At 36.5% G+C, this 18987-nt stretch overlaps 2 protein-coding genes across 3 annotated transcripts; both read left to right on the top strand.

The window, feature by feature from the left end:
• The first annotated feature begins 8341 nt into the window (after window positions 1-8341).
• LOC141622379 (uncharacterized) lies at window positions 8342-12786 on the top strand. The gene is made up of 3 exons (XM_074438418.1): window positions 8342-8625; window positions 10509-11384; window positions 12268-12786. The coding sequence occupies exons 2-3, from the start codon at window positions 10543-10545 to the stop codon at window positions 12440-12442; spliced, it is 1017 nt and encodes a 338-aa protein (XP_074294519.1). The 5' UTR covers window positions 8342-8625; window positions 10509-10542; the 3' UTR covers window positions 12443-12786.
• Window positions 12787-13304: 518 nt separating this feature from the next.
• On the top strand, window positions 13305-18188 carry LOC141622418 (protein SMALL AUXIN UP-REGULATED RNA 12-like). Of its 2 annotated transcripts, XM_074438450.1 has the most exons (6): window positions 13305-13376; window positions 14143-14208; window positions 14305-14423; window positions 15185-15338; window positions 16053-16164; window positions 17498-18188. In XM_074438450.1, the coding sequence occupies exons 5-6, from the start codon at window positions 16060-16062 to the stop codon at window positions 17846-17848; spliced, it is 456 nt and encodes a 151-aa protein (XP_074294551.1). In that variant the 5' UTR covers window positions 13305-13376; window positions 14143-14208; window positions 14305-14423; window positions 15185-15338; window positions 16053-16059; the 3' UTR covers window positions 17849-18188. The 2 variants fall into 2 exon arrangements, with proteins under 2 accessions (XP_074294551.1, XP_074294552.1); XM_074438451.1 differs by lacking the exon at window positions 13305-13376 and having other exon boundaries at window positions 13768-14208; window positions 15266-15338.
• The last annotated feature ends 799 nt before the right edge of the window (window positions 18189-18987 follow it).

The raw sequence follows: 18987 nt of genomic DNA on the forward strand, positions 1-18987 counted from the left end.
TATATATGCGTTTCAAAAGCAACTTCTATGCATTTTTAACACAGGGTAATCCTGAATGAGGTCAAATTACACTCCCTCCATCCCATTTATATATTGTCTTGCTTTCTAATTTTGGATGATTTAGAAAAAGTGATAAAATACCTATTGACCCCTTAACTTAAAAGAAACAGAGACAATTTACTTGTCATGGAGAGAGTAGTGGTTTCTTAAGTAGGAGTAATATTGGATTTTCATTCTTTTTCAATACTAAATTTAGAAATGGGGCAATTAATTTGGGAAAAACTATGAGGGAGAAGAGAGCAATAAAATTGGAATAAAAGAAGTATTATAAAAGCGGCAACTTTAGCACCAACGTAGGCCGGCATCACCCATTATCACCACTTCTTCAAGCTATAAGTTGAAATATATGCAACACAATGATTTCCTAAACGGCAGAGTACAGAAACTAGTTGGTCCAATGTGCGATACCTGATATGACCAACGTTCCTCTTGGACTATATCGTCTATGAGATTTCAAATGTCGAACTAGGAGAAACTAGCTTTACAGTGTATGTTGAAGGGCAAAGGGAGTAAAAATGCCGACTAAAAAGTAAATTTTGAGTTACTAATTCCTCTGAACTTTGGTTCATACAGAAACAGAAGGGAAAGAGATCTCACAAGGGTTCCACGAAAGGACTCACACATGGATAAATCCATCAATAATTGTCAAAAGCGTAAAACTAAAACCATTGCTGAATTTAACTCTATTTGCATCAGAGAAGTCTTCACCAAAGAATATGACGCAAAATGTCCATATATATGACAGCAGATGCCACTGAAATGCTATGAAGCTCATATGAAATGTACGAGAGAAAATCTTCAAAGCAAAGAGGTACTAACCTTTTCATACTTTTGAACATCAAACAGTCCTGCACGGCCTCCAAAAGCAATTGCAAAGAGAAAAATTACTCATCATAGATTCATAGGCCATAATGGGTCTTCCTGGGACAACATAACAAGCCATTGGATAATTAAAATTAAAAAGGGGGAAAAAATGCAAATTCTTGAACAGACATGGACAGCTATAGCAAAAACACTACCTGACACTTCTCAGCCTCCCAACCCCGTTACTTCCATAACAGAGCAGTGTGGTCAAAAGAACCGGAAATAAACCGCTCAGTGTGTGCAGACAAGCTAGCAGAATAGGTAAAGAAATTTCAGTCACATTAGCGAATTGCCAACGAGACAAGGATCTCGTACCTATCATGATGACCTTTTAAGTCATCGCCAAGTATTTGTTGCCGTTCAAGGAGATAAGCTGCAATGACTCTGTTGCCGTTCAAGGAAATAAGCTACAATGACTCTGCAGGCAACAAACCCCTGATTATGCTTATTAAAAAGACATGGGTGTGTAATTTAACAAGGTAATAATACCATTCCAGACATTCTGTGACAAAATGACAGTCATTAACTCTTGTATGGTATGATGCATGGTAAAGCAGATCAGATCAACACCATACTTATTGCTATTGATGGTTTTCAACATTTTGCAAAGAAATGCATATTCCTCAATTCTTTTACACAGTATAATCAATAATGAACATTCAAAATGCAAATGGAACAAAACGTAGCAGCATGTAGATAGCAAGCTTCGACAGATACTAAGATACCATAGATGAGGATATCAATCCAACAAACTACCATAACTATCCCTCAGAAAATCAAAGGCTCAACCAAAAATGGCTTCTTTTGGAATACTTACAAATTTATTTCTGTGGAACCTCAGATCTTAAATGTTACATATAATCACACCGCAAGAAGCAATCCCTTAAAAATAATAGCAATGTAGTCACAGAGCAAAAGAATATTAAGAAAATGTTGTGATTACCAAGTACAAAAAAATTTTAATGACATTTCAAAAAAAAATTAAAAAGTAAAAGCAAACAGTTAGATATACTCAACTGCCACCTGTATATGAATCAAATAATAGACAGGACTTGGAGATGCATAGACTTAGAGGTAGCAGTTTTGCCTGACTAGCATGGAATCTAGTTAAAAGACACTCTAAAAAAGAGTTGACTGTCGCGTTCAAAACGAATACATATGTCCTTCAAATGCTTTTCTTTGCCTATGAAAAAAATGGTGAAATCCGCGTAGGATGACAGTCAACATGATTCCGTCATAAGAATATTACCATGCCATTTTTTAATTCATTTAACATTTTACCATTATACAGAAAGCTTACAATCAGCAAATGATCCTTAGTATCAACAATGTTATTAACAAGCAGGAAGCGAGATAGAAACGAAACAACATTATTAACATGGGCTCATCGAAACCCCACTTTTTTCTTTTCACCATGACTACCAAGGAGAACACAAATCCCAATGCCTCGGAACCGTTCGTTAATCTCGCCAGTTGCAACAAAGTCACCTCACAAGCATACCTTCCATGAACATTTCAAATTGGAAACGTACAATATATATGGCTATGACCTACTCAAATATGTCCACATCCACCTGCCCTTCCCCAACCGCCACCACCAAAGCCACCCCACCAGTAAATCCCCAGACCGACCTGCCTACTTCACCTGGAAACGTCAAGACAAGATTGTCCTAGGAGCCAAAAGCATCTGCCCGACTGCCCTCCACACCTCCCTATCCTCCCTCGTCGTGGGCAGTCTGGGCACCACTACGTCTCAAGAAGCATGGACCATTTTAGCCAAACCTGTGCAAACCCATCCCCTGGCCACATCCTACAAGTCAAGGACTAATAGGAATATTCATGGTATCAGAGACAGTGTGACCGAAGGTCACGGGTTCGAATCCTGGCAACCTCAAAACCCCTCAAAAACTCTGGAAGTGGAATACCAGCACACGGTACGGGGGAGCCGGTGCACAACCAACCACTCTTCAAGCCCAATGGGCATTTGAGTGAGGGAGCGTAATAGGAATATTTATAATAGTTGGGCCTCAACCATCACCTTAAGGTTTAGGTTGAGATGGTTCATCTATCAAGGACCACCTACACTCACTCGCCTACATCAGTCAAGGCATATCTAACAGTATGCAAACTGTCAAAAGTTGCACCGATCAACTTGCCCTTTTTAAAAAAACCATGGACATCAAGGACATTGTGTCCAAAATCCTCAATGACCTCAACTATGACCTTTGCAGTCCCATTATGGATGTCGTGCGTGCTCGAGACGCCCTTATTACCTTTGATGCATTGCACGAAAATTTAATACAACTCGAGATTACGCTCAAACAAGCCCAAAGCACAACTCCACCTTCCTATCCTGCCTTAGCCCATGAAGCAACCTATGAGTACACCTAATACCGCTTACAAACCCGCCTCAAGCAAAAGACTGCTAGTTCACCCACCAACCCAAACACCAAAAACCAGCACCCTTTTATTGGTGAATTAGCAAAGGTGTTTTTGTTGCGACGGGTTCAGGAGCGGTACTAGGTGTACCAATAGGTTGCTACAATATGGCCGGAGGCAGGATAAGCAAGAGGAGCTGTCTTTTTTGGGCTTGTTTGAGTGTAATCTAGAGTTGGATTAAATTTTCGTGGGGTACATCAAAGGTAATGACGGTGTCCAGAGGCCATATGAAATCCAGAATAGGCTTGCAAAGGTCATAGTTGAGGCCCGTTGAGGATTTTAGGCCACAATGTCTTTGACATCCATGGCTTTCTTAAGAGGGCAAGTTGATTGGTGCAACTTTTGACTGATTGCATATAGTCGGATATGCTTCGGGTGGTGTGGGTGAGTAAGTGTAGGCGGTCCTTCATTTGTAGGACATGGCAACGGGATGGGTTTGCGTAGGTTTTGACTAAAATGGTTCATGCTTCATGCTTCATGATACGTAGTGGCGCCCACAAGGACGGAAGATAAAGAGGTGTGGCTTTTAGGACAAGTCTGTCTTCAAGTTTCCAGGTGAAATAGGCAGCATTGGGCTCGGGTTTTGCTGGTGTGGTTTCGGTGTGGCGGACTGGCGGGTGGGCATAGGTAGGTACCATCGACATATTTGAGTAGGACATAGCCTAGAGGATTTTCCAATTTAGAATTTTCATGAGAGGTATATTTGTTGGTGAGTTTGTCACAATTGGCAAGATTAACAAGAATGAGGGGTCTTGATGGTTCTGAGACATCAGGAATTGTGTTCTCGTTGGCAATCGCGGTGAAAAAAACCTGGGTTTACTGTAAGAAAAAAAAAGGATCTATAAAGCTTTAGTACCAAAAACGGAGTACATAGCATAGTTTATGTACACACTAACACACTTAGTCATCCAAGAGTATGCTAGCCAACCTAAAATACTAAGTTCGCTAAAATTAAGGAGCAACAGCTACTATAATGGAGGGAATACATGAGACTATAACTACAAGATAGCAACAACAGAAAATTAGTAGGAGATATAAATTAAGTTGTTGAGGTTGACCCTTCTATCCTATCAAGTCTCGCGAAAACACTGAACAAATACATCTTTTGACATAAACAAAACAGCAAAACAAATATGCGGATGATATCACTTATTATTAGTTTAACCTTCAGGTAACAATATTTGGAGATGAACACATATTTTACAGTAGCCACACCGTAAAAACGAAGTAATGAACAGATTCATCACCACTTGTTGCAACAAGATAGCTCACGATCCTATGGAAGTCGATTGAGCTGATTCTTCCACTACAACATCAATGTTATATATAACAATTAGAGAACGAAGTAATGAACAGATTCTCACCACTTGTTGCAACAAGATAGCTCACGATCCTATGGAAGTCGATTGAGATGATTCTTCCACTACAACATCAATGTTATATATAACAATTAGAGAACGACTCTCCCTCGACCATACAAATAGTGTCATCTATAGTATATAAAGCCAGAATCACATGCTTTTACTATTATGTTGCAATGCACCAAAGGAGAATTAAATCATTAATCTAGCATAACTCAGAGAGCGCAAGAGGTGCTCTCGGTTGCAGCGAGATGTCTCAAACAAAATACAATTGCAAATTTGCAACTCAGACTTGTACGTGAGTTGAACTAAAAGCGAGGTAACGCACACAAAACCGCTACAAACAAGATGAATCGAGCGCCGATTCACAATGTACTGAACTTTCGATTAATCAAATACTCTAAATTGCAACAAGAAAAAATCGTAAATTCACTCAAAACGCTAAATTACTCGAATATTATTGATTGAGAACATGAAAATCGAAATCATATAAAATAATTACTTGATCCGGAATCGCATTCCTGCATCAACGCAATATAGTGTTTCTTCGGCAAAATCCAGCAATAATTCATCGTATGTTCGTCAAGCAAATTGCAAAACAAAAACAAACACAAAATTGGGGGAAATGAAAGCTGATTAAAGTTCCAACAAGTATCAGTATGTAGCGAAATCGTTACCAGTCACAGTAATTGGAAGTCAAATCGTCTATAGATCAGCAATTGAAGATAATTTCCAGAAAAAGCGATGAAACCCTAGAATATGACTTCGGCTAACGGTTGAAGATTGGAATTTGAATTCTTGGAGTATCAGACAAGGATGTTTTGTTTTGGCACAACGCGCTAACTAGGCGGGAAGGCTTCGCTTGGGTTCCTAAAGTAGAGCCGGTGCGGTGAATAGTGACCTGACATGAAGTTAGCGGGCTTTGGGTCGAGACATTTGGGTTAAATAGGTCGGGTTAGGGTTGGGGTCTTGCAATACGAATAACCCATATAATCCAAATAGGTTAAAATTAAGTTGGGTTAATCAATTAACCTATTTAGGCCTTGTTCTTTTGAACTTAATCAATATAGACCTCGTTCAATATATGCACGATAACTAACTGTATAGTTTACTTTTCAATTTATTATATTTATGGAATTTAAATTGACAATTCATTAATTTTTCATTCATTATATTTTGATTTGAGAAATAAAAATTTAAATCGTTAGAACTAGTGAAATGAGTATTTTTTTGGAAAGCTTTTTTTTTACCGAAAATTTAATAATGTTATTTTAAAAATATTTACTAATAGCATATTTATAGCCGCAACTTTTTATCATAAAAACTCAATGAATTTTTTATCATATACAGTAGTTTTTTAAAAAAAGAAAAGATTTTCTTTATCACAAAAAGACCGGAGATAAATTTGTGCAGAATGTGAAATATGGAATGTTGTAAATATTTAAATCTAAAAGATCATGCTCATTTATTACCTACCATGTCCATACATATAGTATATGTTAAAAATATCAAGACCTATTCTAGGAAATATGTATTAGCCGGGAAAATTTGGAATTTCGCCTGTTCTTCTAGTAAATAGGGGATTTCTTTCATTTTAATTAGTTAAGTTCTGTTTAGTTCAATTCAAATTTTCTCTTCACAAATTAACTCTTACTTTAATTCATTTCAGTTCGACCCCATTAAGTTCATTTCTGTTCAATTCAGCTTCAACAAGTTCAGTTCATTTCAGTTCGGACAGTTTTAGTAAAAAATAACAAGACCTTAACTCATGATCATGTACCATATATGGGGGCATGGGGCTATAATAATGTTGTATCAAGCTAAAAATTTACCAAACAAAATGTATAAATCCTACATTATAACCAGACTACGAAAAATACTCCTATCAATTAGCTTATTTAATAATAAAGTGAGTTCAAGTTTCGCCGACATCAAAATCAATCTTATGGCTCCCTCTATAATAATAGTAATAATAATAATATTGCAATTTCCCATAAAAACATTATTAATTATTTCTCTTTTGGGTTTCTTATCATATGCCTAGTGGGCATAGGATAGAAAAACCCTAATAATAATAATAATAACAGGCTACCACATATCCTTTAAAAAAGCAAATGATCAGTTTTTGGTTTTTCACACTTTGATTAAATCATCTTAGATGTGAGCGGGTTAATTAATTCACAAATTTTCCTATAAGACGCTCTCCCAATACTGTTTATGAAAAACGTCTCGCATAATAAGGGTAGTTATCAATTTATTTTTGTTTTCTTTCCTTCTTTGATAGTTTTTTGGTTAGTCAATAACGTGTCTCATACATAATAATAATGAAACGATATATCATAAGACGTACTCTATACAATTTGTATGTTTGAGGTTGAAATATGGACCCTTCAACAATAATTTTATGGCGATATTCATGGCTGATTATGTGTTATAGGTGTTGAGTCCTCCATGGGAGATAGTCATATAGTCCAATAGTGGTGCCACTCCGGGGCATGATGTTGCTCTACATCGTCTTAAGCACAACATCCGATAGCTCTGATAGAACTTGTACTTGTTAATTCTTTTGCAACGAGCTTGTAAAAAAAGGCGAGATTCCATCCTAAAACTATTTTATGATAATAGGAGTAGTCCACTTGTTTATAAATAAGCTCCTCCACTAATTTTTTATCGAGGTGGAACAATACTCAATGCACACCTCAAAAGAGATCTTAACAATAAGCTTCATAAAATAGTAAGTAACCTGATATGCGTGGTTATATATATAAGGGGGATACCTAACGTGTACACACTTAGTAAAAAAGGTAATTTTTGTAGCATGCAGTATATGAAGAGTGAGAGATGAAGAAGACATTAGCTATTTAAAGATGGGAGGGAGACAATATCTCCTCGTTTGATGACATGTCGGAGAAGAGACAAAGAACATTGAGGGAAACTCAGAGGTAGAAACAACACTTTTGTATATTTAGTGTAACGCGGAAGTGGTAATTAATTTCTTCCCCAACCCACCCCCGAACCTAGCTAAGTGACTGAGGGCTGAATTTCCCCAGCCCGCTTCGCCTCTAGTTTGTAAAAGAAAATGGTCCAGTTGTCTAGGTTAGGACCATAGTTGACTTGAGCAATCCGCCTTGACTTTCCTCCTTCCACAAACCAGAATAGGAACAAATGAGTCGACTACAACCTGCCTCTGATCCGTCCCATCCAATAACCTACTCTATGGCTCTACCAAATCCTAATAATCCATTTATAAGCCTACCTAGATGTTTTTCTTTTTTCTTTTTCTGGTGTAAATCCGGGGTGTCCACTATCGACAACAGTGTATAACCCCCTACCTGCAAATCTCACGAATAGGTAAACGGCTGTCAAAGAGTTTGCTCCATTCTCATGGACATGAATCGAACCCCCGACCTCATAGTTAAAAGATAAAGTGAGCAAATGAGCCCACACTATACCAAATCCATTTTATTTCAAGCCTACCTAGATGTGAAAGTGTGCCCAAACCAACCCATAAAAGATGAAACATCGATCAACCAAGGACAACAAAATAAGATCCGAACCCATAGCTTAGATCCTACGAAACACCATATTGGGCACTTTGGTACAGGAAAACACAAAGTACAGGGAACAAAGCTAACCACAACAAGGACCCCACTCAACTTTTACCTTCTCAACCATCTCTTTCTTTGAACCCACCAAAAAATAAAAACAATCTCTTTTCTCGAGTAAATTCACCTTCTTTTTTTTTTTTCAGAAGGTGACTTTACCAAATCATAATTTTCCAATTTGTTCAATAAATTCGATCAAAAAAACTCCTCTTTTTTCTGCATTTATTCTCTTATTTTTTTATTTTTGATTTATTTAAGTCAAATATTTTAGCGATTGATATCATTTTCTGCAACAGGTTCGTCTTTTTTCATGTTAATTAGATGTCAAACAATCCTGAAAATTAATTAATTGGAATTTTTCAGGGTACCCTTTATTTAATTCTTGTTAAATTTCTTAATTTTGATGTAAATTTTGGATCTTTCTGGGTTTAATTAGCTTTTTCTAGGTATCTTTAATCAGAGTTTTATCTTTGCAATTGCATAATCCAGGGTTTAATCTTGTGTTTTTCTTAAGTATATAGGTATTGATTGATCTGGGTTTGTTTGTTTTTGTTATGTGATTAATATTTTAATCATGTAATTGTGTTGTTTTACTCTAATTATTGTAATTAGTTGGGTTTCTGTTAGAGTAGAAATGTGGAGTAGGGCAGGTTAATGTGCAGAATTTGAACGATTCCGTTCGTTCAAGTTAATTTCATACGTTTGTTCAATATATGTGAGGTGTATTTTAATCAAAACGTATGGAATTGTCTTGAACGGAGATAGTATGTGCTTATTAATTGGATTTATGTTGATTTTTTTGTCTTGGGGGAGACATTTCTCCATGGATGGTTTCATGACTTGCCCCGTGTTACCCAGACTCTCCAACATGTCTGTCGTGTCAGACACGTGTCGAGTGTCGGATACGGCAATTTTGTGAGAATTTTTCGATTTTTTGGTTGAAGTGTCAAAGTGTCGGACAGGTAGATGTCGGACACCCGACATGGCAACTAAGTGAAGTGTCGGAGTAACATAGCTTGTACCATATAATTCGTCTCGACTAATGTTGAACCATAGAAAGGGTTTGAGCCACACTCGTAAGGAGGAGAGAGAGTCCACCTCATAAGCGAAGGAGGTTGGAGGTTTCATCCTAAATGACTTCTTAGTTTATAAAGTAGTGAATTCCGTCCTCATTTTGTCAATGTGGGACAATCACATTTGGGTGGATCACATAATAAGAGCAGTAAAAAAACTATACTCGAGTGCTTTATTTAGTTGGTTTTGCTCTCTTACATCAAAATAGCTTTCAAGTTTTGCTGTTGTAGATATCGCTTGAATGCTAGCCTAGCTATGTAAGATCTCGAAATTAGACATTTCGTTGTAAATTGTTGGAAGAGATGACATTGGTGAAGTTGGATTAACTAACTCATCTCTAGTTATTGCTTTATATTACTCCCTCCGTTCCGGTCAATTGTTGTCCTTTGGTTTTGACACAAAAACCAAGGAAAGGGAATGAGGCTAATTACTAAATGACTAGTGGAACAAATTGAGTGTGAATGATCAAATTGCTCATCAAGTTCATTCTTAAAATAGAAAGGACAATAATTGACTCAGACACCCTAAAATGGAATAGGACAACAAATGACTGGGACAGAGGGAGTAGTTTTTATAATCAATGGTGCAATGACTGCAATCCACTGATTTACCAGCTTGTTTGGAGATTTATGTATTTGAAGGGAATCAATGAGCTTTCAGTTCTCGAGTTGTGATTGTATAGATGGTCTTCTGTCAAGTTCTTTTGTTGTAAATATTTTTGTAGGTTAATGTTGTCATGTCTGGAATGGCATGTTTGCCTTAGGACCTTAATTACCATAAAACTGTTAAATTATATGTTGATTTAGCTAGCTGGTAGAGTCGATGTATTTACTATTTAGAACCTCGCTCCGAAGCCTAACATCAAAACTACTCTTGCCTCTTCCTTTGCATTAAAAAATCTGATTGAAAGTATGTGTTTAGTCTGTATTTTTCTTACCTACCATGCATATAAATAAAAGGAATCACCTATTTTTTTGGTTGCTACATGCTAACTAGCTATCACTTGCTAAACTTCTAAATTTTTCCTACGAATATTATGACCAGCTAATTTTTCCCCTCCAGTCGTTCCTGTTTTAGTACTGATGATCTGTTCCTTTCATTTAAGGAGTCTGGAGGAAATTCTGTGAACTAGTAAGGACATGGCAGCAGAGGGACACGATGACCTAGCTGAATTGAGGTCTCGGCTAAGTGAAAGAGATGCATTGTGGAAGACTGAGATGGATCGATGTACATCCCAAGTAGAGGCATTGCATGAGAGATATATCGAGATTAAAGCCTCCATTGAGGGGTCGGAGGAATTGGAGGAGTTAGATATGTTATGGACGAGAGTGAAAACTGCATCTACACTAATGACTTATTTAAAAGCTAGAGCAAGAACAATGGCGGTCCCACACTTAGCGCAAGCATCATGTGGGATAAAACAATTGGAAGGGATAGGGCTAGTTGACAAGGAAGGAATTCCATTGTCTAGTTGGTCCAAAAGTATTGATCTTTCTTCTGTAGATGAAATAAATAGTGGATCAATTGACCAAAATGCCCTTGGTGATGACAAAGGAAGAACTTTCGTAGGAAATTTACTCAACTCGGTTTACATGGTCACAAATGTGATGGAAGCCCTAGTTAAAAGGGTGATCATTGCCGAGTCTGAAACAGCTATTGAGAAGGAGAAAGTGAGTTTTAGTCAAGAAGAAATAAAGAGAAAAGAAAATCAGCTTGATAGTATGTCCTTGAAGCTGGAGGAAATGGAAAGGTTTGCTTTCGGAACGAACTGTATTTTAAATGAGATGCGACAGCGAGTTGAAGACTTAGTTGAGGAGACATCCAGGCAAAGGCAACGAGCTGCAGAGAATGAGCAGGAACTAACTCGGGTGAAGCGTGATTTTGAGTCTTTGAAGTCGTATGTGAGTAGCCTTATAAGTGTCAGAGAAACACTTATATCTTCCGAGAAGCAATTCCAGACTATTGAGAAGCTGTTTGAAAGGTCAGTTCAAAACTTGTATCTTTTAAATATGATGTGCATGCTCTCTCTTGACCAAGTTAACTATAAACTTTGCTTCTGTTTTGTCACTAATATCCAAGACTTTTTCTTGAATTATATGTTGCTATATTCTCTCTTTGATTGATACGCTGTTGGCTCATTTGGTTGAGTTAGATACAGATAACGCTACAAGTTTTTCTGCAGAGCTATTTGTTTTAGGAACCGTTTTGTCTTATACGAACATAATTGCCTTCTTGATGAAGCAAATTTCAGACGGAAAAATAAAGAGTGTTGGCATCTATTTATCTTGCTCATACAAGCTTTTTTTTTTTTTTTTTTGCTTTCAACACAATTATATGCCCTTTTGGGAACAGTCTACTTACGCCGTTCTCAACATTGTATTTCATTTAGTCATTCGAAAACCACCTCGATACAAATAGACTGACACTCTTGTCTTGCCAAGTCACCATAGGATTCACCTTTGACTCTTGGAGAGTTGGAGACATTGGTTTTCATGCTGCTGTACAATCCCTCTGTCCACGAGTAAATTTTTTTGGTTTTCATTCTTAGTTGTCCATGTTTAAACTTTCCTCGTGAAATCATTCCGTTTTTGTATGTTATTTGTGGTTACTTATTTCATCAACTTGCATTTCCATTCTCATTTTACTTTGGAGTATTCTTTATTTTTGTGCAAAATAAACTGGGAGCATTAATTTACACTCATGACCTGTTTGCCTGTCGATCTTGTGTTGTAAATGCATTGACAATTGCATGGTGTGCCAGAATGTCAATTCATATATATTGCATCTTATTGACATTATTCCTCTCGGACATGGTACGTTATGCTTGCCTGTTTGTTTTTTGATTTACTAACAAAAAAAAACAGGCTAGTCGCTAAAACAACTCAATTGGAAGGGGAGAAGATGCAGAAAGAGACGGAAGTGCAGAAGCTGATGGAAGAAAATGTGAGGTTACATGCTTTACTCGACAAGAAAGAAGCGCAACTATTGGCGATGAATGAACAGTGTAAGGTTATGGCTCTAAGTTCCTCTAATATCTAGACTTGAATGGGGCCCTCATTCAACCCGTTTTTCTCATTTGTACTTTGTACTCTACACCATTGTACTGCTGCTGGGTTCCCGATTGTTGGGCTTAAGATGAGCTGGACATGGAGCCGGGCGCCCTTCAGTTTGATTGATTATCTGGTTTGATCTTGTAGCGTTTTGAAGTAGCTGCAAAACTGTACTTAGCGTCACACCCGTTGTAACAAATGAAACGTCGAAAGGGGGTGACTATTGTCCAATCAATGCAAAAGTATTTTCTTTCTTCAAATCATATTTCGCTCATCGTTTTGTGTCAGAACTTTGAATTCTATGTTGAGGTTTTGATTGCTCCGTCTGGTTCATTTTTCGTCATGTTACAATCTTTGTTTTGATGTACATGTCACTTAGCTTAGCAGGCACAGACTGAAGTATTGAGTGATGATGACATTTGCGATTGAGCTCAAAATCTGCCGATATTGAACCAGTCACGACTCACGCGTCTCCTTCACACTGAAATCTGCAAAGAGTTATGTATATATCAGACTACTGGGATTAAAAACACAAATTATTGAACCTATTTACACGGTATAACTATCTCACATTATAAATACGATTTATCATATGTCAAAAAATACTTACCAATATAATACGTACTCCGTAATAGACTACTGGTTGATCCAACATTCTAACTAGTGATTTCACCCGCTCAAACTTGAATTAAATTATACTCCCTCCTATTTCATATGATGTTCCCCTTTCTTTAATATATGTGAGGTATATTTTATTGAAAGGGGAACATCATATGAAATAGGAGGGAGTATTTTGTATTAAAAAAATCGGAACATTTAATGTCAAATTTAACGGGCGTTCAAAAACATCGGCATTTAGATTTGCAAAAACAAACACCCCGGCCCTCCGTAATAAATCCATCTCTACCATAGTAACTAGTAAGGTAGTCTTCAACTTTACCTTTTACTGTATTTTATTTAACATTTTTTTTGTAAATTTTTGACATAGAATTACTACTTTTAAATCCATGATCTTGAATTTTAGAGTTTATGGAGAGGGTAGGATTTTCTGCTTGTGTTCAAGTTATGCATATCACATGTTCGACAAAATGCCTGAACGAAGTTTTATTCTTTTCTTTTTCTGGGTTGATGTATATTAAGGTGTCAGTCACGTAAATGGACTGTTTATGTTTGTGGGATTACATTGAGGATTTAACTTTGCTGTTTAAGAAGGCGGTTTCCGAGTTCCACCCAAGTTTAGATAGATAACCCTATTATAGTTGTGGAATCTTCTCCTTTTGATCTGTCTGTATTTGGTTAGGGTGAATTCGTGTTCGTGTTCGAGATTGTGATTTCGTTTCATTTTACGCTGACGCTCGGTCCCCTTCAATTGTTAACGCATTCCTTTTTGGTCCGTTCTACTCAATAGATTATGTTTATTTATAGCCTTTTAGGCGTGTTTTGTGTGATAGGGAATGAATAAGAGGCTAAATGGCTCATTTGCACGTGTTTACGTAAAAAGACGATTAAAAGGTAGACGTAGGTCGTAGACTATTTGGGACTTGACTTTTGTAAATAGGTTTCATCAATTGAAGCTCTACTCTCCCAAGTAAGCTGGACTGGAGTCCATTAAAAGGCCGGTTTGTAGTGAAATCGTATGATGAGATTGTTTTTCCTGATTTTACAATGAGTTTCCCTGCTCGTGCGCAGAATTATCCTGCTCTTGTCAAGTTGTCATGCCTCGGTTGTCCACTGGGTTCAAGTTGCCACCCTTTGGTATGATGTTACTGTTGTATCAGTTCATGTGTACTAGGTTGTTGTGGGAATACGGTTATGGGATTAAATATTTGTGTGTCACTTTTCACCATGCAGTCCCTCGCGATGATTTAAATGATAAGAGAACCAATACCAAAGATCATCACCTGTGCCGTTGGTACCTGAATTTCTCCGAGGCAGATGGATTTCTCAAGCTCGCTGCTGGCTGTCTATAGGTAACAGTGTGACTCAATGTTCTATTATTGGTTGGCCTCTCTCGAAAGTAAAAATGGATCTCTAAACTGTATTAAGATGATTCAATTAATAGATGCAATTCTCAATACGATTTTAATTAACGGTCATTGGTAACAAACTCTATGTTTTCACCGGCTAAAGGTACATACATTCGATCCACTTACCGCATCATTAGTGATAGGCTTTGACGCATTAGGGTAATAATGTGTTTTATGAATGATTGGTTGCCAATCTAATCATTGTTTCTTATGACAGTCTTAAATACTGAGCTTGTGTGTGGTTTAAGACTAAGATTTTCATAAATATATCCCTTTTTTCTCTTCTTTTTTTTTGGGTTAAATGTGAGGGCTCATGTATAGCTTTGTCCTCAACCACTGAAGTGAGGTTAGGTTCTCTGGCATTGCCTGCTTTAGAAAAATTAACAGACATGTCAATGAGGATTATTTTGCGCATATTTTTATGTTGTTGATAAGCAGAAGCCCAACTTATAATAGCATTGTGTATCCTATATATTGAAATTCTTTTTTCCTTGGATATTTAAAGACGTACTGTTGTCGAGCACAAGAAATTTATTTTGTTATGATGCAATGTATATATCAGACTATTGGGATTTGTCATTTCAAGCTTCCCTTGGTTTTTAGTACATTTTCAGGGCTTTATTTGTGCGCATTTGTCAAAATATTCTTTCCGTGTTCCTTTTTTTAGTTCTCTATATACATAGAAGTATTTGCCTTTTTGATAGAGGTGATATAATTCAAACTCGACTTAGTGACTTTCTGTCATCACCCATTATCCCGCAAGCCGTTACAACACTGCTTTCCAGGAAGTCCTTCAGAAAGAAGCCAGTGGCTCGTGGTTTGGAGCCGTAAATGCTACCGTTGCACAGATAGCTCAAGGTATATTTTTTTTAATTGTTTTTTTTTCCACCTTTTGTACCTTAGAGTCTTTCTAGAGCATTTGAGCCATAGGGTTGTTTTTAATACTCACTCCCTCTGTTCATCTGTATTTACTCACTACATGTACATATGTAACAAGTAAAAAGAGATAGGAGCGAGTGACAACGTATATATATCTAATGAATGGAGGGACAAGTAGGTAATTATTGGAAACCGAATACTTTAGAGGGTGATTTTGTGTTCAATGTCAATTTATTCGAGAATGGAATTTAGTGAATTGATTTGAATATCCAAAAAGAAATATGTAGTGATCCAAATGAATGGAGGGTAAAAAAATCTGTTAATCATATGCAATGATCTTGCCAAACCTCCTTGTACGTTTAAAGTATACCTATTGTACGTTAGGCACGGTTTTGGCTCAACTTGTGCATGCTTCTTATTGTTCTTGAATTGAGTGGTTAACTCAAGGCCTATATATTTGCTAGGGTTGGCTTGATTAAATTCTTGAATCTGAACCACCCATGTTTAGAGAATTAGAGTGAAACTAGGAAATCCCTATGTATAGCTTAAGAGACTTTCATTGTATATGGTCTTTCTATTATAAAATTTCTGTTTTTGAAGCGGCCAAATTTGTGATTTGACACAATTATACACTTTCGGCTTGAGAGTGTCTCGTCTACATCGATAAAAGTCAGTTGTGTCTGTTGTTTGTAGGAGCTAAATGACAAAAGGAATGACCTGGTTAACGAGTTTGCTCAAAATCCCTGGTAAAGATGGGCTATGGGAACTTGGCGGTGTGTGGAATTTTTTCGTTAATAATAAAAAGGTATGGAGTATTTAACTTTGAATCTACTATGCTCACTTATGAATTTGTGGAGTGTCGGATTGATTGATTTTTGACGTTTACAAAGAATGTTTTGTTTCGATTACTTAATAAGATATTACTCCCTCCATTTTTATTTGTTGTCTCCTTGTGACTTTATTGGTTAACTGACCGGTTTTCTCTCAAAACATACAATAGTTACATCATTCTAAAGATGAATATAATATTCATAGTTGGTTGGTAAATCAAGCACGACAAATGTGACCTTGTATCGCTCCACATTTGAACAAATTAACTTGGGTGATAATCAGCATCAATGGGGACAATATATTTTGGATGGAGGTTATTATGTATTTTACCTGTTGTGCGTTTTACTAAAAAAATAAGACCAGGTGTATACGAAGGCGTCTTCTAGTTACTATATTGAATATTCTAAATGACTAAATCTCAGTTTTCACCTTGTAGCTCCTACCAGCAAACTTTTTACTGTGGGAATTGTATAAGAAGACGTCTTCTAGTTACTATATTGAATATTCTAAATCTCAGTTTTCAGCTCGTAACTCCTACCAGTAAACGTTTTACCGTGGAAATTGTAAAACGTAATTGTGTTATTGAAGTATACATCTTCATATGTGAATAATGTGATGTCACTACTTCTCTACTGTGTGTTGGAGTGTTTATGTAATGATGATATTCGATTGCCGTAATGATGTCAGTGTTCTATGCATCGACATATTCCTAAAAGACATGTAATATATTTGCCCATTAATGACAAAGGAGTTGTATGATGAACTTTAGACATGTGGTCTTGGACTCTTGGGAGATAAGAGACTTGATTAAGATATTTAGTAGTATAGTTCCCTATGATATTTTAGGATGTGATATCTGTTGGAAGACTTGTGCGTATTAGAAAGTTAGGGCTCGTAAATACTAATTATAGAAGATAAGAAGCTCTTTAAATATGTGGACGAGTACAAAGCTTCATCCTTTAGAAAGGAGAATTCTGCTGGATGCCCTCCAGAGACGCAACAGAAAGTTAGGTTTAGTTGTTTGAACATCCTTTGTAGCTAATTGTGTCTTGTGTCATTATCCAAGCTAACTATGAAGTATGAATGACAACTCATTTTTATGTTATTTGATCCCACATCTCACATGGCTTTAAAGTTTAAACTATTTTCTCTTTGTACCATCCCTAGTATGTTCCCTCGACATATGTATAAATATGTATGTATCCATATGGACGTGTTCTCGCTACCATCATCTTTTGGTTAACAACTTGGTTTTTTTTTTCTTATACTAGAGTTGTCATAATATGTTGAGAACAATGCTCATGCAGGAAGAAAAACTTTCTTCAAAGCGATCCCGGAGATTACTGGCAACACCCGTTGGTCCAGTGACAGAGATATTCCGAAAGTGTTCAAGCTTTCAAAAAGACGATGAGAAAACAGCTTCAGAAGATGTGCATGTAACCAAAGGCCACTTTGTTGTATATGTTGGAGAAAACAGGACGAGATATGTAATTCCTATTTCATGGTTGTCTCACCCGAAATTTCAGTATCTACTTCAGTTGGCTGCAGAGGAGTATGGCTTTCGACATGCTAGTGGTATCACCATTCCTTGTGATGAAGTTATTTTCCTGTCTCTTGCGGCTTCCATTGGGGAAGGAAAGAAAGATAATTGCTTGTAAATGGGACAGCAAAAACTTGTATGAGACGGTTGTATGCACACAACGAAGCTATTTGTGATGCAATACTTAATTTAATAACAAGGGTTAAAAGATTTCTTGTATGCTTATATCTCCGTCTCATTCTAAACTAACAGAATTATGTTGAAGAGACCCGGAAATAGGATACGGATATCATTGTTGAACTAGAAATCTAGTATGACTCTGCTTTTACGCTTAGAGTGTACGTATCTATAGAAGTCGGGCTCGCATAATATGTAATAAGTTAATTTGAAGCACTTGTTATAGTGGCTAATTGGCTATTGTGGTATGATACATGGTTACTAAGTTGGATTTGGTTTTATGCATTGTGAGACTCCTGTAAACCTGCAGTTACATGTTGAGTTACGATCTTGAATGAGTCGAGACTCGACGCATGTGTGAACGATAAGTTCAATGGTTAAATTCCCTCTTATATTGAAGACTAGTTTGAATGCCCGTGCGTTGCAACGGGGTAATTAGCTTATTTATAATGCAAAAAAAAAAAATATACGCGTTTAATGTTTACATTATATGTCTAATGATTTGTTTACATATTATTAAAATATCTCTTTCAAAAAAAATAAAAGATTAATATATATATGTGGGTTAACTCTTATTTATAATCATATAATCACCCCACCTTATACTAATCTTTCGATGTGGGACAATTCTACTATTTATAAGTAATATATTCACAAAAATTGGAACTTTTTTTTTTTTATGTGGGACAATTCTAATATTTATACGTAATATATATTTATCAAACCTGCATTATTTTCAATGTGGGACAAATAACATAATCAGAATTACACCATCTTTTTTGCACTTAGTTCGACATCCAACCAGATCTCAAATACCGAATACTGACAATTGTTACTCATTATATCTAATAGTTATATTTAAATTTAATAATATGATCAAATACTCTCCATTAATATTTGTACGTTGTTTTTCTTCAAAAAAAATTAACATAATTGAGATACGGAAATTTCCCGTGATACCCCTTAATTTTGTTAAATTTTCCATGTTACCCCTACTTTTAAAAATCTATGGTACCCTTGAGGTTCCATTTTTTGCCCATGGTACCCCCTAATATAAAGGTCGTTAAATGGACGTGAAGT

Source organism: Silene latifolia, chromosome X (genome assembly GCF_048544455.1).
Source record: "Silene latifolia isolate original U9 population chromosome X, ASM4854445v1, whole genome shotgun sequence".
Taxonomy (NCBI): domain Eukaryota; kingdom Viridiplantae; phylum Streptophyta; class Magnoliopsida; order Caryophyllales; family Caryophyllaceae; genus Silene; species Silene latifolia.

What these genes read in the sequence shown, in the direction of transcription:
- LOC141622418 (XM_074438450.1), top strand. Translation starts at nt 16,060, where the DNA reads ATGACAAAAGGAATGACCTGGTTAACGAGTTTGCTCAAAATCCCTGGT. An exon ending in TTTTCGTTAATAATAAAAAG is followed by an intron (nt 16,165 to 17,497) that starts GTATGGAGTATT and finishes ATGCTCATGCAG; the next exon opens with GAAGAAAAACTTTCTTCAAA.
- LOC141622379 (XM_074438418.1), top strand. Translation starts at nt 10,543, where the DNA reads ATGGCAGCAGAGGGACACGATGACCTAGCTGAATTGAGGTCTCGGCTA. An exon ending in ATTGAGAAGCTGTTTGAAAG is followed by an intron (nt 11,385 to 12,267) that starts GTCAGTTCAAAA and finishes AAAAAAAAACAG; the next exon opens with GCTAGTCGCTAAAACAACTC.